This window comes from Cololabis saira, chromosome 8 (assembly GCF_033807715.1).
Source record: "Cololabis saira isolate AMF1-May2022 chromosome 8, fColSai1.1, whole genome shotgun sequence".
NCBI classification, from domain to species: Eukaryota; Metazoa; Chordata; class Actinopteri; order Beloniformes; family Belonidae; genus Cololabis; species Cololabis saira.
In genome coordinates, this window is record NC_084594.1 from 9,244,818 (window position 1) to 9,262,936 (window position 18,119).

General features: G+C 36.3%; 1 protein-coding gene across 1 annotated transcript in view; it reads left to right on the forward strand.

Annotated features, from left to right (window-relative positions):
* The first annotated feature begins 475 nt into the window (after positions 1–475).
* LOC133448299 (protein phosphatase 1 regulatory subunit 1A-like) overlaps positions 476–18,119 on the forward strand; it is a 55,239-nt gene continuing 37,595 nt past the window's right edge. Inside the window, exon 1 of the mRNA XM_061726694.1 lies at positions 476–847. Coding sequence (XP_061582678.1) covers positions 767–847 — 81 coding nt within the window. The 5' untranslated portion in view covers positions 476–766. The remainder of the gene's footprint in view (positions 848–18,119) is intronic.

Here is an 18,119-nt window from a genome sequence, read left to right on the forward strand (position 1 = left end):
GTATTTATTATTCTTTTAGAGCAGTGTTTTGGGGGCTCCAAAGACTGAATGTGGTGATAGATTTATAGTTACAAAGGTGGAGCTGAATTGGTATTTTTTTTATCGTTATCGGGATAAATGCCAGAAATTATCGTGATAATTTTTTAGTCCGTACCGCCCATCCCTATAAAATAGTGTAAATTGATTTTAGGTATGTTTATGTAGGTGATTTTGAAAACACTCTCAAAGCAGAGGCTGAATCATCCGTTGTATGTTTTTTAGAGATGGAGCGAGTCTGTCTGTATCATCCCCACTCTGCCATCTGTGCAGCGGCTGCTGCAGAGCAGCCCTGAGCTTCACACGGCCAATAAAGACGCAGAGAAATGCAGAAAGTGGGTGGGACTGTGTATGAAAGGGTGTCTGGCCCAGCGAATGAGAGCGAAGGAGAGGTATCCCTGGCTCCGAATGCCCTTGCCTCAGCTTTGTGAGCTTGGGGAGGCAGAGAGGACGGAGAGGAGAGCTGGAAGAGAGAGACACCGGCAGGTGCTGAGGATAGGAAGAATCAAACAGAGGGTGCAGAACAGGACGGTGTAAAGTGTGCTAAAAGAGAGGAGTAAAGGAGGGGATATAGTCAGAGAAACTCAAAACATCTGCTTCATTTCTTTGGATGTAGTTGGAGCCTACTTATTTAAAATTTTCAACCACCTCTGTTCTCTTTTGCGCAAATCTCTTTTTCTTGTTCATTCCTTCCTTCTTTCTTTGCAAATCTCCAATAAATACTGCCACCATGGAAACTGGGAGCCCAAGGAAAATACAATTTACCGTTCCCCTGCTGGACACCCACCTGGACCCAGAGGCAGCTGAACAAGTAAGGAGGAGGGGAAGTGTGGTCATTTGGGAATCTGGAAGCTTTTAAGCTTTTTTATTCATGACCGTGCTGAAGTACAACCTCTATTCAAATAAATATTTCAGAAGAGATATAATAAGGACAAGTTTACACTTGTGACTTTGTCTCATTCATCAAAGGAAGCAGGGGCCGTCTCAACTGAGCAACTCAGCGTGCTATTCTGCAGTTTAATCCTTAAAGTAATTCCCGTGTCTTATTACTCCCAGTAGAGGGAATCTTCTGATTGCAGAACTTTTGGGAGCATGATAAATATACATTTATCACAGTGTTCTAGATTTGTAAAAAAAAGACAACCATCCCATCAGCTTTAAAAAGAAAGGATGTAAATGTTAAGAGATTGTTTATATCGTGAATGAGATAGTGTTGTTAATCAAATGCATAACTGTTTCTTCTTCTCTGATGATCTATCTGCAGAACTTATACATAGTAAGCTGTAGGGATGGGCGTTATGGACTAAAAAATGTATCACGATAATTTCTGGTATTTATCCTGATAACGATAAGAATGACGATAAAAAAATACCAATTAAACTCCACCTTTGTAACTATAAATCTATCACCACATTCAGTCTTTGGAGCCCCCAAAACTTCTTTCTTTCTTTCTTTCTTTCTTTCTTTCTTTCTTTCTTTCTTTCTTTCTTTCTTTCTTTCTTTCTTTCTTTCTTTCTTTCTTTCTTTCTTTCTTTCTTTCTTTCTTTCTTTCTGTCTCATTCTTTCTTTCTTTCTTTCTTTCTTTCTTTCTTTCTTTCTTTCTTTCTTTCTTTCTGTCAGTCTCATTCTTTCTTTCTTTCTTTCTTTCAGGCTCATTTCTTTCTTTCTTTCTTTCTTTCTTTCTTTCTTTCTTTCTTTCTTTCTTTCTTTCTTTCTTTCTTTATGGCTCATTTCTTTCTTTCTTTCTGGCTCATTTCTTTCTTTCTGGCTCATTTCTTTCTTTCTTTCTTTCTTTCTTTCTCATTTCTTTCTTTCTTTCTTTCTCATTTCTTTCTTTCTTTCTTTCTCATTTCTTTCTTTCTGGCTCACATCTTCCTTCCTTCCTTCCTTCCTTCCTTCCTTCCTTCCTTCCTTCCTTCCTTCCTTCCTTCACGTACGTTGTGCGTGGATTTAACGCAGAACCATAAATCATCTTTACAGAAAAACGTCATCAACTGGAATTTATCGTTTTTACCGTGAGATACAAATTCTTACCGTGGGGAATTTTTTTGACGGTTTATCGTGAACGGTAAAATATCACCCATTCCTAGTAAGCTGCCACTAAAGTAGTTTAGTTTAGTTACAGAAAGATTCCATAAGGTCTGGATTCCCTAAATTCAACGTCACTTCATGACATAAAAGCAAATGTCTCTTGTTGTGGACTGAAATAGCTCAGAGTGCGCAATTAAGCAGTGTGAAGAAATGTTCCCTTTTTGCCTTTTTATAAATATAACATGCACAGGCCAGGTCATTCATAATGAATAGGCCTTGAGTAGCAGGATTTAGGAGTCTGCCTACACGCAACCTGGTATCCTTCTTTTCTTCTCTCTCTTTCTGCTTCCCTCTGCTGCTCTGTGTTTTCCTCACTTTGACCAAGAGGCTCAGGGGGAAAGTGGATGCTTGGCGACTGTTTCGTGTGTGTGTGTGTGTGTGTGTGTGTGTGTGTGTGTGTGTGTGTGTGTGTGTGTGTGTGTGTGTGTGTGTGTGTGTGTGTGTGTGTGTGTGTGTGTGTGTGTGTGTGTGTGTGTGTGTGTGTGTGTGTGTGTGTGTTATTGAGTTTCTTGTATACTGTATTAAATGATATGGTTAAGTTTGTAGTAGGGCTGGGCGATATATCAAGATTTTAATATATATATCGATATATTTGCAAACACGATATGGTACGAGACAATATCGTTTATATCGATTATTAATTTTTTATTTTTTTTTATGACTTTGATATAGCTTATTTTGTGACAAATTGACTTGAATGTTTTATTTGAGATTTGCACAAATGTTTTGTTATTTGCACAACTGTCAACCTCAGTGGAAAAGTCTGCCTGTTACTGTCTACATTGTATTAATTGCACAGTGTATTTTAATTTAATTGTTATGCAGGAAAGCGATATTTGTTTTATTTTATTCAAGAAGCATTTTTTATTCTATTTATTCTTATTTATTCTATTTTGGCACGAGGCTTTGTATTAAAACTGACTGTTTTTTTAAGGGTTTGCCTCAGAATAAAATGAAGCTAACAGAGATGCTAACAGAGATGCTATGCTATAATGCTTTGGGGGAAACCCCAATTATGGCACAGAAAAAATATCGATATATATCGAGTATCGCCATTCAGCTAGAAAATATCGAGATATGACTTTTGGTCCATATCGCCCAGTTCTAGTTTGTAGGTTAAAACTTTACATTACTGGTACAGTTTAATAAGTATATAATTATGACTGAACTGAGAGTTGTTTTTTTTTCGAAGGATTTGAATATGTTGTCGTGTTCATGCATTTTCAGTGTAAGAAGGTTAGTTTAACTCGCATTCGCCCACTTAAGCAGTTTTTATGAATGGATATGAGTCACAAAAGGGAAATAAGACTTATAATGTCTGGAGACATCTCCTGTCTGAGCTGTATACATTACTCATCAATATTCACTTAAATATAAAAGACAACATTGGCTTTAAAAAAGAAAAGAAAAATAAACAAGCTCAAATTATGTTTTATATGTTTTGCCATTCTTTGTAAATCTTAAAAACAGCTAGCATTTAACATTACACTGTAAAAAAAATTAAATCAACACACAACTTTTAAACACACAGATATCCTCAATGAAATTCCTCTTGACGATTATGGAAATAAATATCATGATTATGTGGTATGGGACATCTGAGAAAACCCACTAACTCTGTTTGATGCTGCTTAAAGGGGACTTATTATGAAAAACACGTTTTTTCTTGCTTTAACATATATAAAGTGGTCTCCCCTCAGCCTGTCAACTCAGAGAAGGAGGAAAGCAACCAAATTCTGCAGTGTCTGTACAGCCGCCCGGATGAGCCGTCCATGTGGCTTCTACGAGCCGTTCAGATTCTGCTCTCTTTTGTAACTCTTTCGCTCTCTACGTAACCAAAATGCAATTTACATCGGTTGGCCTCCGATGCGTGAAACCACGTCCACAACTAACTCCGCCGGCCGGAGCTTCCGGCATTTTTTCGTAGCGGTGTATCGCGTCATTCAGGCAGCCAATCAGCACAGAGCTTCATTATCATAGCCCCGCCCACTCAGAATCCCGCATAGATAATGAGGTTAGAGAATGGGAAGATAAAGACATGGCTGAGAGGCTGAATTTCTAATTTAAAAAAAAAAAAAAACAATCAAAAGCTTGTTTTTAAGACATTCAAGGCCTGTTTAAAATAGATATTACATGCCATAATAGTTCCCCTTTAATACCAGTAATGCAGGGTATACGCAGGAATACACAGGTATACACAGGAATACAGAGTCCCAGCTGCCTCTGATTGGCAAATACTGGGTTCGTTGGTTAGGTTTAGGAATGAGGACTGAAGAGCCAATCAGAGGCAGAGTAGGACGAGTCAAACAAATATTGCCCTTAATTTATTTTGCCTTTATAACACAATATGTAATGAACACGTAAAGTTAAGCAAACTATTTTAACAAAAGTTTCTTTTTACAATTGCAAACGTCATCTGAATCTACTTCAACCAGCAACTCAGCTAATGTTAGCAGGGCTACACAGCTCTGTTAACATTAGGCCAGCACAAACCACTATCCATCTTTGACTCCTATAGCAGAGGATGCCGACAGTGACAGACAGCCACAGCCAAAGATGCTGATGCAGTGTCGGATGAAGATGTCAGCTACCAGGCCTTTTTTAATTGCTGGATCTGGTAAATCATGTTAATAAAATGTCTTGGCTTGACAGTTCAGGCTGAAGGCCACGAATAAAGCTACATTGTGTGTAATTAACTGTTTACAGAGTAAACACTAAATCAAATGAAACAGATAACTGGACAATGTGCAAATACTACTGGCCTATTTTTGGGTAAACTTAAAAGAGTAGTCTTACATGTCACTGTTCATAAAACAGGCGTTTATCCTTTGCTGTATGGGCTGCTCTAAAAAGGGCCTGATGTAAGAGCAGACCCACATCCCCAGGAACCACTGCACCATTGCTTGATATTTTTCGTACAACAAATGCTGTAAATTAATTCTCATTGGGCAATTTTTGCTAAATTAATGACTTGTCATTAACACATGGTGGCACCGCATTAATCTGTTATTATCGACCTGTAAATCAGGGGCGTCAATTGGGTATGGCAGCCGCCACACCTTGGCTTCAAGGGAAAATGTAAAGGTTTGTTTTTTAAATACATTTATGGAATTACTCTGTGTCTATTTGTATTGATTATTATATTACTTAATACAGTGGTCCCCAACCTTTTCTGTACCGCGGACCGGTTTAATGTCTGACAATATTTTCACGGCCCAATCTAAAGGTGTAGCTGATAAAAACTAAATAAAATGACCGGCATTAAAAACATAAATGTTTTTTATGTTTGTTTTCTCATTAACGTTATTTAAAGCCAGGCTTTTATTTTATTGTTATATATTAAGTAGACCGATATTTAGTGCTTTTATTTTGAAGGCGTCTCGCCGAGACCTCGTAAACATCCGGCGCTTCGGACTTTAACGGTAAAAGTTTAACGGCAGTAGAAAGTGTGTCTGAAAGACTAAACTAGTGTCGGGAATGCTGAAGTGGAGCCTAACTGACACAAAAAGCACCTACTGATGAGGATTTATGCAAATTTTATACCGTATTTATGTCCAGCTTGAGTTTGGTCGCTCATGTATTGTGGTAGCTTTATTGCCAACCGAGCGAGCAGCTGCGTCGGTCTGTATTTAAGTTAAACTTATATGAATGTAGAAAGACTAACTATTTGATTTTATTCCTTTATAGCTCTTACGGTGTGTTTGCAGTGTATTTACATCCAAGGAATAAAAACATTGTGAACCATCAGTTTGAGAATCAACCATCATCAGTCGGGGATTCTACAGAAATTATTTTTTAATAAAAAAAAAAAAAATATATATTTTTTTTAAGAATTTTTTTTTTTTTTTTTTTTTCCTCTCTCTGTGCGGTACCAAATGACCCACGGCCCGGTACCGGGCCGCGGCCCGGGGGTTGGGGACCACTGACTTAATACATATAGAATAACTAAAAATGCAAATCAGAACAACATGATCGATAACACTAGTTATTATACACTGCAAAAACTGAAAATCTCAACAAGAATATTTGTATTATTTCAAGTTAAAATGTCAAATTTTTAGTAAAGAAAATCTCATTACATTTAAGACAAGACTCAAAAACAACCATTTTTACCTGTTTCAAGTAGATTTTCACCTAAAATAAGTGGAAAAATCTGCCAGTGGAACAAGATTTTTTTGCTTGTAATGAGAAGATAAATCTTGTCCCAATGGCAGATTTTTCTACTTATTTCAAGTGAAAATTTACTTGAAACAGGTGAACATGGTCAAAAAACAAGTTATTTTTTCTGGTGATGACTCTTGTTTTAAGTGTAATGAAATTTTTTGACTAAAATTAGACATTTTAACTAGAAATAAGACACATTTTTCCTTTCTTTTGAGTTTTTGCAGTGAGCGAGACTGCATTTGAAAAAGTTCCAATTTTCTTGACCACACAGATAAGCTTCATAGCAGACTTGTGTGATGAGTATTTGCTGGACGTGTTGATTGATACTCTAGTTAAGTTCTGTGACTCGTAACCTTGCCATACCTTAGCTTTGACTGAATAAACGCCACTGCTGTAAATGTTTTAAGGCTGCAGTACATATCAAACTAGAACAACCCGGGGGAAAATAAATAATGTATCTTCCCTTCTTTCTTGGTGAAACATGGTGTCAGATACAAAAAGTAAAAACATCAGAATTATTGGCAAGGTTGTATAGTTTATTCAAAATGATTGACTTATTGTTGGGTTCAGGGAATAAGGCTGAAACAGTACTTTCATTGACTTTAGGAGATCAGATTGGCACCTAGATAAGACGTGTCCTTGACTATCATTCTCATTCATCTATTCATTACATTTTCAAGGGGGCACTATTGTATAACCAAGCCCATAAAGTATTCATTCATTTTAGATATAGGTTGAGATTTTCAAGGAAAATGATTGTGAACTACTGAACTGGAGCATCATTTTAAATATATTTAAGTGTAATATATCCTGTTCCGTTCATGCTGTCACAGAGTTATTTTGTGCAGGAATGTCTGATATTGCAGATATTGCTTTATGCTGATATATTACAGCAAGTAGATGTAGAAAGTACTGTAGATGTATTATATATAGTAGATATATTGAAGTAGATACTCATTTAATATCATATTAATCTGTGACACCTTTATAGTGGGTTTGTGCCCGGCATGATGCCAAAGGCCTGCAATTATTTCTCAAAGGTAAACATTGAGTTTCACAAGTAGAGACATTTCCTGAAAAAGGGCAGATGTGGATCAAGAGTTTTCTGATTGGTTGAACTCATGGAGGCTTGATGATGCGTAGAGCTACGGGGTTGTGAAAACACGCAGCTCCGTGTTGCTGGTCGGACACATGTTTTCAACAGATGAACAAGTTATCAGCACCATGATTTCAAAATTTCCTGTAGATGTACCTGTAAATACAGAGCCCAGCACTTTTTACACACTTACCTGTGTAGCATCAAAGATTGTGTTGCCGTTCACTCACTCACGTTTGTGTTATGTGTTTGTCTGTATAAGTTTGTGTTAATTGTAGGGGTGTGCAAACAAGGGTACCTCACGATTCGATTCGATTTCGATTTTGATTATTGGAGCTTCGATTCTTCGATTATAACGATTGTCGATTCGATTCGATTATTGGTGCCACGATTCTTCGATTATTGTGATTTTTAATGCTTTTTTCCATACAAGATTGATTTTGTCTTCATCTGTGGCTACATTTGTAAATAAATAGCCAATCAATTAACTCAGTTCCTCTAACAACACTCATTAAGTAAATAACAAGGTTTTTTGAACATTTGACATGTATTTTTCAAAGACACAAAATAATTTATTTTATGACTATGTAAACATTTGCTCTTTGACTTACTTAACTTTGACCAGGGAAAGCTGCACTTGCATGAGAGCGCCCTCTATTGGCGGAAAACACTGAAAACGGTCAAGCCCTGGATTTAACGAGTTCATTAATTCAAGTAAACAAGATATGTACTTCCATCAAATTTATTTAGTGTATATCTGCCATATTTCAAGTGAACAATAAGAAATGTGCATTCTTGAAAATGAAATGATTCAGCAGCTTATTCAGTCTGGAATCTGGATAGGATAACTTAAAAAAATAAATAAATAAATCGATTCCAAATCGTCACGTGACGCATCGCGATGCATCGACACATCGCGATGCATCGACACATCACGATGCATCGACACATCGATGAATTGCACCCACCTCTATCCTGTTCCATTCACGCTGTCACATAGTTATTTTGTGCAGGAATGTCTGATAGCAGATATTGCTTTATGCTGATATATTACAGCAAGTAGATGTAGAAAGTAGATGTATTAGATATATTGAAGTAGATACTCATTTAATATCATATTAATCTGTGAGACCTTTATAGTGGGTTTGTGCCCGGCATGACGCCAAAGGCCTGCAATTATTTCTGAAAGGTAAACATTGAGTTTCACAAGTAGAGACATTTCCTGAAAAAGGGCAGATGTGGATCAAGAGTTTTCTGATTGGTTGAACTCATGGAGGCTTGATGATGCGCAGAGATACTGGGTCAACTCTGTGTTGCTGGTCGGACACATGTTTTGGACGGATGAACAAGTTATCAGCACCATGATTTCAAAATTTCCTGTAGATATCTTTAAAAAGAATTAGTTTTTATACAAATTCAACCCTAAATCAGATTTAGAATACAACAGTGTCCAGAAAGACGACAGCAGCAACAAACATTACAGCTGGATGCCTCTGTTCAGTAAATACCCAGCCCATCACTTTTTACAAAGTGTCGCCGTTCACTCACTCACGTTTATTTTATGTGTTTGTCTGTTAGGGGTGTAACAATATATCGTGCCACAAAATTTCCCGATACAAAAACGTCACGAAACGTGTTGTGGAGGTGACAAACTGTATCGCGATATTGGGTTATTAATATTAATATATTGTGTTGACTAGTAACGACCGCGCCTCGACCCGCGGACCAAAATCTTACTCCGCTCAGAAGAAACTAGTCCCGTTTTGCGGTCCCGATCACAGGACTCTTGGGGGGTTTTCAGCTCTGAACCTTTAAGGCTGGTGTAGAGTTAAGCCTTACCTTATTAAATTAATCCTTTTTGGGGTTGTGAGTAGGATAAACACAGCAACAACTTCTCCGAGTTGGAGTGTACTTTAATGTCCCTCAACAGTGTAGGATTTTAGAACATCAACACAGCACCTAGTGCCGTACTGTGGCGTATCACTCCGCCCAATCTAAAACAGACTAATCACTACAGATAAACTGACTAGTGTCATTATAGTCCCTGATTTACATCAGAATATAAAGAATATATTTATAAAATAATGAACCATGAATTACCAAAATAACATTCTTAACAAAAATAAATCTCCTCTTACACTTATCAGGTGAGCATGAATCAATCTTTTTTATGATGTAAAATTGTATGTATTTATTTACTTTTATTTATTTATTTAATTTTAGTTGTTAAATTTCTGGAAAATAAAAAAGTAAAATCATACATGAGAGAAACTGTTCAGTTTGTGGCAAAATATTTTGTACTTGTATGAAACTGAAGATGCATAATGCAAACCTGACATTTACTTTTAGTTCAGTTTGTGGAAAATGGTTGGCCTGGCTTTCTCTTTAAAACTTAAACAGTTATAAAGCATTACAAACTGTAACAGTAGGGCAAATGCACAGCATTGTTTTTTTTTGTCTTTCAAATAAAAGACAATTTTTTCCAGTCATATGTTCCTCATTCAAGGTTGTTAAAACATACTGCTATAATATCGTATCGTTATCGTGACCTCAATATCGTGTATCGTACCGTATCGTGAGATTAGTGTATCGTTACACCCCTATTGTCTGTATAAGTTTGTGTTAATTATTGTAGAGTTGGGGCTTGAGGTGAAATGAACACTGAGTCAGAAAACTGAGCTGCCAACAATTAAACAACAAAAATCAAGGAAAACAATAAGATACTCTTCCCAAATATTTTGAGTCTGTGGTGATGTCTAAAATAATAATTCATCATCATAATATTGGAGATATGTTGGAAAATATGCAACTGCATAATGTGGCCCCTTTGACAAACTTTCTCAACATTATTATAAACACTAAACAGTTGGAAAATTTTACAGGGATTTATTTCAGTGTTTCCTGTTTCAGAAAACAATTTAAATTCCAAACTTAAATTAAAAACCCAAATTGAACAATGGCATGATCAAAATAAATGTATCCCACATACACATCCATGCTCAGAATTGACCATAACAAATAGATTATTTTGGAAGTTTCTGCTGACGTGTGGGTTGATTCAACAGTTACATTTGATGTTGGCTACCTTAAACTTTAATCATCTGAAAATGTATTAACTCTTTAAAGAGGAATCATAAATACGGTGAGGTGAAAAGTCTAATGTTTGCCTCTGTATAAGTATAGTAGCATTCCCCCTTCTATAAGACATTTTTCACAGGTGTTTTGAAGTAAAAAAGGAGAGAATGTGAGTTTAATTGTCTTCTGAATTAAATTTCCCCATTTAAAAATATCTTATTTTTAACTGTAAATATGCTACTATTGATACGATTCTTAAGTTACCCACTTTCTGAAGCAATTTAAAATCTTTTTTTTTTTTTTGTCCAATTAAGAATATATGTTTTCTTCTTCCAGTAACTTACATGGAAATCCAATGAAACAAGTCTATAATAATCTTGTTTAAAATCATAGAATGAAAACAAAAGAGCAGCAGATGCCAGGTCTGGAAAATATCTGCAGCCGGGTGGTTCATACTTCATTGATTTTTCTTTTTGTCTTTTCAGCATCCTAATAAACCCAAACCTCTGAACCGTGTAGGGCTCCATGTCTCTCACAATACGTGTCAACATTTCATGTAATTTACCTGCACGCTGACGCCGGAAGGCGGGGCGGTTCATGTTGGCTGCATTTTGGTTTTGGAACTGAACCAAACTACTGAAATACACAATTCTTTTGTTTTCTTCTCTCCTTTTGTCTCAGTTGTTGAATGAAGTTTTGGTAGCTATCATCTTTTTTGCCAGAATAAATACAAATCTTAAACAGCATGTGGTCATGTTCACTTCAGTGTAGCAGATATGCACAATTAGTGTTCTAAGCAAATTATTGTGGGGGAAAAAAATCATTACAAAGATACAGTAGCATCTAAATATGGAATTTGAACTTATTTAATGAGAAAAATAGGTCTTGTGTGGTTTATCTACACACCAGACAGCATGCGGCCACTTATTTGTGGCAACCTGGAGTGTAGTAATAAGACCAATTCAAGCATGAGTTTTACAGCTTATTTTTCAAAATTAGTCGTATTATATCTGTATGAAATTATTTTATCTAATTCTTCACAAAGGCGTTCAGTGATCTAAACATAGCAGCTTTTGATGTGAGGAAGCAGCAGTCACAGGAGACGTTGTGCTTGGCAAATATTCAAAGAAGATAAAAGACTTGTTTTTGAGATTTCTCTTTTTCTCTTTTAAAATCAGGTCGGCTTCACAAGCCTTCTTAATAACAGAAATAATCATTAAACAAGTTTGTATTTGTATTTATTTGCTTCGGCTGTGCCAGATACAACTGCTACTGTTCTAATTCTGATAAAACAGCTGTTTAGGAGGTGTTCTGTTTGTTTATTGTTTTGCAAAGCTTTCGGACTATATTGTTATTCTAGTTTGCATTAAAAAAGCAGTGATAATTCAAGAAATACTTTTTTTTTCTAAATTTCAATGCATTTGGTGCCACATGGGGATTTGCAATGTCCCTTCATAGTTAGGAGGTTCCTATGGGCTCAAATTAAAGCCATAAATATTTTGTATCTGTAAATAAACTTTGTACTTGTAGAAATATTTTGTGCGTGTGCAAAAAATATTTGTACTTGCAAAAAATGTTTGTACTTGCAAAACATATTTGTACTTGTAGAAATATTTGTGCATGTGCAAAAAATATTTGTACTTGTAGAAATATTTTGTGCATGTGTAAAACATTTTTGTAGCTGTGGAATTAATTTGTCTGTGTCTCCAGAAACGCTTTGAAACCCGTGCCAAAGATTGCTGATTGGCTCTTATTATTGGCACGTCAAAACAGTGCCATAATTCGCCATAATTCGTAGTTGTAAAAAAAGTTTCTAGCTTTTCTAAAAAAAGTTTGTAGCTTTGTATATCCAATGTTGCACACAGACAAATTAATTCCACAGCTACAAAAATGTTTTACACATGCACAAAATATTTCTACAAGTACCAATTTTTTTTGCACATGTACAAAATATTTCTACAAGTACAAATATGTTTTGCAAGTACAAATATTTTTTGCACACGCACAAAATATTTCTACAAGTACAAAGTTTATTTACAGATACAAAATATTTATGGCTTTAATTTGAGCCCATAGGTTCCCTGCTCAACTCTTAATTTCTGTGTGGATGTTCTCGCCGCGCCTCTGCAGTTGTTTTTTTTTTTGCTGCTCTCTTCCTCCCATAGTAAAAAAAACATTATGATAGGTTAATTGGTCATTTGTCCTTAGGGGTTAAATGCATGAATGTTTGTCCCCGTGTGACCCAGTGATGGACAGGTGATCTGTACCACACCTATCAGCCAATAACAGCTGAAATACATTCTATTCACCTGGTGACCCTGAACTAAATTCAAGTTAATGTAGAAATTAAGTAAATCATGTTTTGTGCAATGTCTATCTATATTTATAACTCTTTCTGCACATTTTGTATTCATCTCCCACTTTATCTGTGACTGTGAAGCAAAGGTCACCCTGTCTCTGTTGGCCCTGGGTGTCAGGAAGCTGAAAACTTGGCTAAATCCAGGCAGCAGTCATTCACTGTAAGAGCTCCCAACAACTCCTCCAGTGGTGTTTCCCTGCATCTGCTCACTAGCTGCCACTTCTCCTTTTAGCCGTAGGAAAATCAAGTTTACTTTTATTCATGAAACACCCAAGAGGATTCTTGGCTCACAGCCTCAAGGAGCATGACCAATGATCACCAGTGGGAATTACTGCTCTTTTGTGATCGCTTGTCAATTTGATCTGAAACAATGTGCAAGGCGGCTGAGCCTGTGCACCACACTGCCACTGAAGGGTTTTTATGTATATTTACACAATGAATGTGTGAGACTAAGAATAAAGTATAAAGTATAAAGATAAAGGAATGTCAGGGCAGGTGCTTCACCGGTGGTTTAGTAATCTCTGCACCCTGACACCACTGAGATAGGAATCATGTTGTGTCAATCAGAGCAGCTCCTAGACCAGGGGTTGGCAACCCAAAATGTTGAAAGAGCCATATTGGACCAAAAACACAAAAAACACAAATATGTCTGGAGCTGCAAAAAATGAAAATTCTTGTATAAGCCTTAGAATGAAGGCAAATGGCGAAAGGTGAAATGTTGAGAAAAAAGTCAAAATGTCGAGGAAATAGTCAAAATTTTGTGAAAAAATTGGAAATGTTGAGAAAAAAGTCGAAATGTCAAGATTAATGTTGACGTACAAATCTCGAGAAAAAAGACGAAATGTTGAGAAAAAAGTCGAAATGTCGAGAAAAAAGTCGAAATGTTGAGAAAAAAGTCAAAATTTCGAGAAAAAAAGGAAAGGAAAAAGGAAGAAAAAGAGAAAAAAAGGAAAAAACAGGAAAAAAGAAAAAAAGAAGAAAAAAAAAGAAAATAGAAAAAAGGAAAAACAAGAAAAAAAAGAGAAAAAAGGAAAAAAGAGAAAAAAGAAAAAAAAAAGGAAAAAAAAGGTCAAACATTTTTGAAAAATCTCCAGGAGCCACTAGGGCGGCACTAAAGAGGCGTATGCGGCTCTAGAGCCGCGGGTTGCCGACCCCTGTCCTAGACCCAAAACAACAGCAAAAAGACAAAACTAATCTTCTTATCCAAATAAAACCCTGCATAGATATCGCAGCCTTATCTGAGCTCTTTATGTACTCATGAACACAAGCTGACGACGCTCGACAGAACTCAGAGATGAATGACAAGTTCGTCATGAAATGCTTGGGAGAACCTAAAACTGTTTAAGAGGCGCTATCTTAGTGTGGGCCACTTACCGTTTCAACTGCAGGTGAAAATCTGAAACCCTTTCTTTCTCCTTCTTTAGTTCCAGGGAGAATTTACTTTTGCATCAGAAGAAGTGTGGACTTCTCTGCAATGTTATTCAGACTGCTATGTTTAAATTATAATTTGGTGTAAGAGGTGATCAGAGACCTTGATGAAGCAGAAGCACTTGAACAAACTCTACAAATCTTCTTCCATATGTCTCCAGTGGACGCCATGAAGTGATTCTGCATAGACTGGATCTCATTATTATAATTACTAAATGTCAGACTGGAACTCATTTGATTATCTATTTGTATACATTTTGAGCCAAAACAGACCACATAGCAATATTTATTTTGTGCAAACCTGTAACTGAACCAAACAAATATAAGAAGTTAATGTTGTGTTATATTTTGGTATTTTCTGGCACAAATAAAACAAACAAAAGAAGTTCATAAGGTGAAATAATAGCATCCTCTATTTAGAATAAATTCCATACTTTTGCCGTCAAACATTTTGGATATAAATTTCATCAAAATATATCAGATGAATGAATAAATACACAATAGACCAAAATATTTTCCAGAATATAGTAGAGTTGAAGGAAATATGACAAGAAACACTGTCTCAAATTCCTAAAAGAACTGGCCGACAGGTCAGTAACGTCACACTTCTGCAGGTTACAGCAGTGTCTATTATTCAGCTATTACACGGCAGCTACACTCAACTCTGCCTCCGTCACATTGTTGTGTGTCAAAATAAACGTATTATGTCTTACATTACATTGTTGATTTGCTATGAACATCTTCCAACATCCAGCACTGACAAGACAATCGATTCTTCATACAATTTGGAACCGGTTCTGAGGTGGAAACAGTTTTCAATTTTCACCTTTACTCAGACAAACTCAGCCCCTCCAAAGATATGGCTATTCTGCAAGAATACAACAACTGCAAAGACAGAAACCCTTCTGCAAATAACAACAAAAACAAAGGAAGTGTTTGAGGTGGAAAAAAATCTAGGGTTCAAAGAAAAAAAAAGGAAAAAAAGATCTTGCTGCAGATCCACTATGTGGTTTTTTGCACAGAAACTATTTGTTTGAAGAGTTATAATGCTGTCTAAAGAAAAGAAAAAAATCTGGATCAAATGTTATTAACTTACAATATGTCATTAGTAGGAGTGTTCCCATGAAAAACCATAAAGACAATATATTCTTAATCAGGAGGCTGAACCAAGGATTATTAAAGTAACTACATGTATCGGACATTACTCACACTTCAGGTCTGAAACTGTTTTTTTCTGTATTTTCTCCACACTGACATGTGAGAACATTATGTGTATACCACATACTGTAACTATTGCACATTGGCTAAGCCTAGGGCTGGGCGATATATCGAGATTTTAATATATATCGATATATTTTCAAACGCGATATGGTACGAGACAATATCGTTTATAGCCTATCGATTTTTTTTTTTTTTTTTTTTTTTTATGATTTTGATATAGCTTATTTTGTGACAAATTGACTTGAATGTTTTATTTGATATTTGCACAAATGTTTGGTTATTTGCACAACTGTAAACCTCAGTGGAAAACGTCTGCCTGTTACTGTCTACATTGTATTAATTGCACAGTGTATTTTAATTTAATTGTTATGCAGGAAAGGGATGTTTTATTTTATTCAAGAAGCATTTTTATTATATATATACACAGGCAGTTTATTTTTATTTCATTTGTTTTATACATTTTGATATTGTGCAGACCTCTGTTAATAAAGGAACCTGTGTGACATTTGGCACGAGGCTGTGTATTAAAACTGACTGTTTTTTTAAGGGTTTGCCTCAGAAAAAATGAAGCTAACAGAGATGCTATGCTATAATGCTTTGGGGGAAACCCCAATTATGGCACAGAAAAAATATCGATATATATATCGTGTATCGCCATTCAGCTAGAAAATATCGAGATATGACTTTTGGTCCATATCGTCCAGCCCTAATACCACATACTGTAACTCTTGCACATTGGCTAAAACAAATGTCTTGCCTCAAATATCAGCTTTTACACTACCCATGTTCTCATCACTGCTCAGCAGAAACAAAAAACAGCACATTTTCTCTGCCTTTTGCACGTTTGTTGCAGCTGGTCAACCACTGCCCAGAGCCGTTACTGTCCAGTTATGTTTTATTAAATAGAAGCAGCCCTGGAAAACATGTCTTGCACTCTGGCGTGATAGCATGCCGCCGCAAGCATATTTCAAACACCCGGTTATTTTTGTCTATCTCCTTCTGAAATCCTATCCCTTTGTTGTTGTTTTTGCTCTGTTGAACAATAAGAAAAAGGTTGCTTAGAGAACAGGGATTTCCCTGCTCCTCCCCATCGCATATGATCATCAGTCTGTATAAACAGCTGTAATTTTCACAGTTCACAGTGAAAATGAACATTTTCTCGGATTTAGAGAGATAAATGTATAGGTTGTGTGGTGTATATTCCCCCTGCTCTCCATCTGCTCTGGGCACTGTGAAACAATCAATACGAGAAAAGAGAATGTGAAGGCATAAGAAGGGTGAATCACAGAGCACTAATAGAAACTGAAAGGGTGACGGGGGCTATGAAAACTCATATCAAGGAAAACTGAAGTCAGTGATCTAGATTTCAAGTTTTTCTTACAAGAGCATATCCACTGATTTAGAACCAAACAAGACCACATTTGGAAAGCCTTTAAGATTTAACAGCAGCTGAACCCTTGACTGAACAACACCAGGATCAAATGTCAAATGACAATGAAGTAAGAGGAGTAGGAATGGGCGATATTTTACTGTTCACGATAAACCGTCAAAAAAATTCCTCACGATAAGAATTTGTCATCTCACTGTAAAAATGATAAATTCCCCTTGATGATGTTTTTGTGTAAAACTGATTTATGGAAGGAAGGAAGGAAAGAAGGAAGGAAGGAAGGAAGGAAGGAAGGAAGGAAGGAAGGAAGGAAGGAAGGAAGGAAGGAAGGAAGGAAGGAAGGAAGGAAAGGAGGAAGGAAGGGAGAAAAGAGGAAGGGAAGAAGGAAGGAGAGAGCAGGAGGAAAGAAGGAAGGAAGGGAAAAAAGAAGGAAGGAAGAAAACAAGGAAAGGAGGAAGGAAGGGAGAAAAGAGGAAGGGAAGAAGGAAGGAGAGAGCAGGAGGAAGGAAGAAAGAAAGAAAGAAAGAAAGAAAGAAAGAAAGAAAGAAAGAAAGAAAGAAAGAAAGAAAGAAAGAAAGAAAGAAAGAAATGAGCCAGAAAGAAAGAAAAAAGGATAAATTCCCATTGATGACGTTTTTGTGTAACAAACATGGGGGATAGATTTATAGTTACAAAGGTGGAGTTGAATTGGTATTTTTTTTATCGTCATTTTTATCGTTATCGGGATAAATGCCAGAAATTATCGTGATACATTTTTTAGTCCATACCGCCCAGCCCTAAAGAGGAGTCACATTTGCTCCCTTGGATTTATTTGGTCTCTGATTTGGACTGGACCTTTATTCTGCACTTCCCCACCCAATAAAAAATACTTGGAAGGGGCTTCTTTAGCTTTTTTTCATTTTTACGGCTGCGTTTTATTTCATCATACAGTTGGAAACTCCACGTATGAGATACAAAGAAAAGTTTTGCGAATAAAATTGAATAACATGGTCAAATTTCTTACAGACAAGGCCAAAGTGGCGACTTTTATAGTTCCCAAAGCTTATTTTTTACATTTGTTTGGTCATGCATTGTTACAAACAATCCACAAAAGGTCAGTTTTATTGCAAGCAATAAAACCTGAACGATAGCTGCATCTCTTCCAGCTCTGTTATTCATATCCACTGAGACTGACACTCTGGGTTGCTTTACGTGAAAAGACACTGAGAATACAAAAGATAGATAAAACCCATCAAAATGCTACATCCTTGCCCAGACAATAC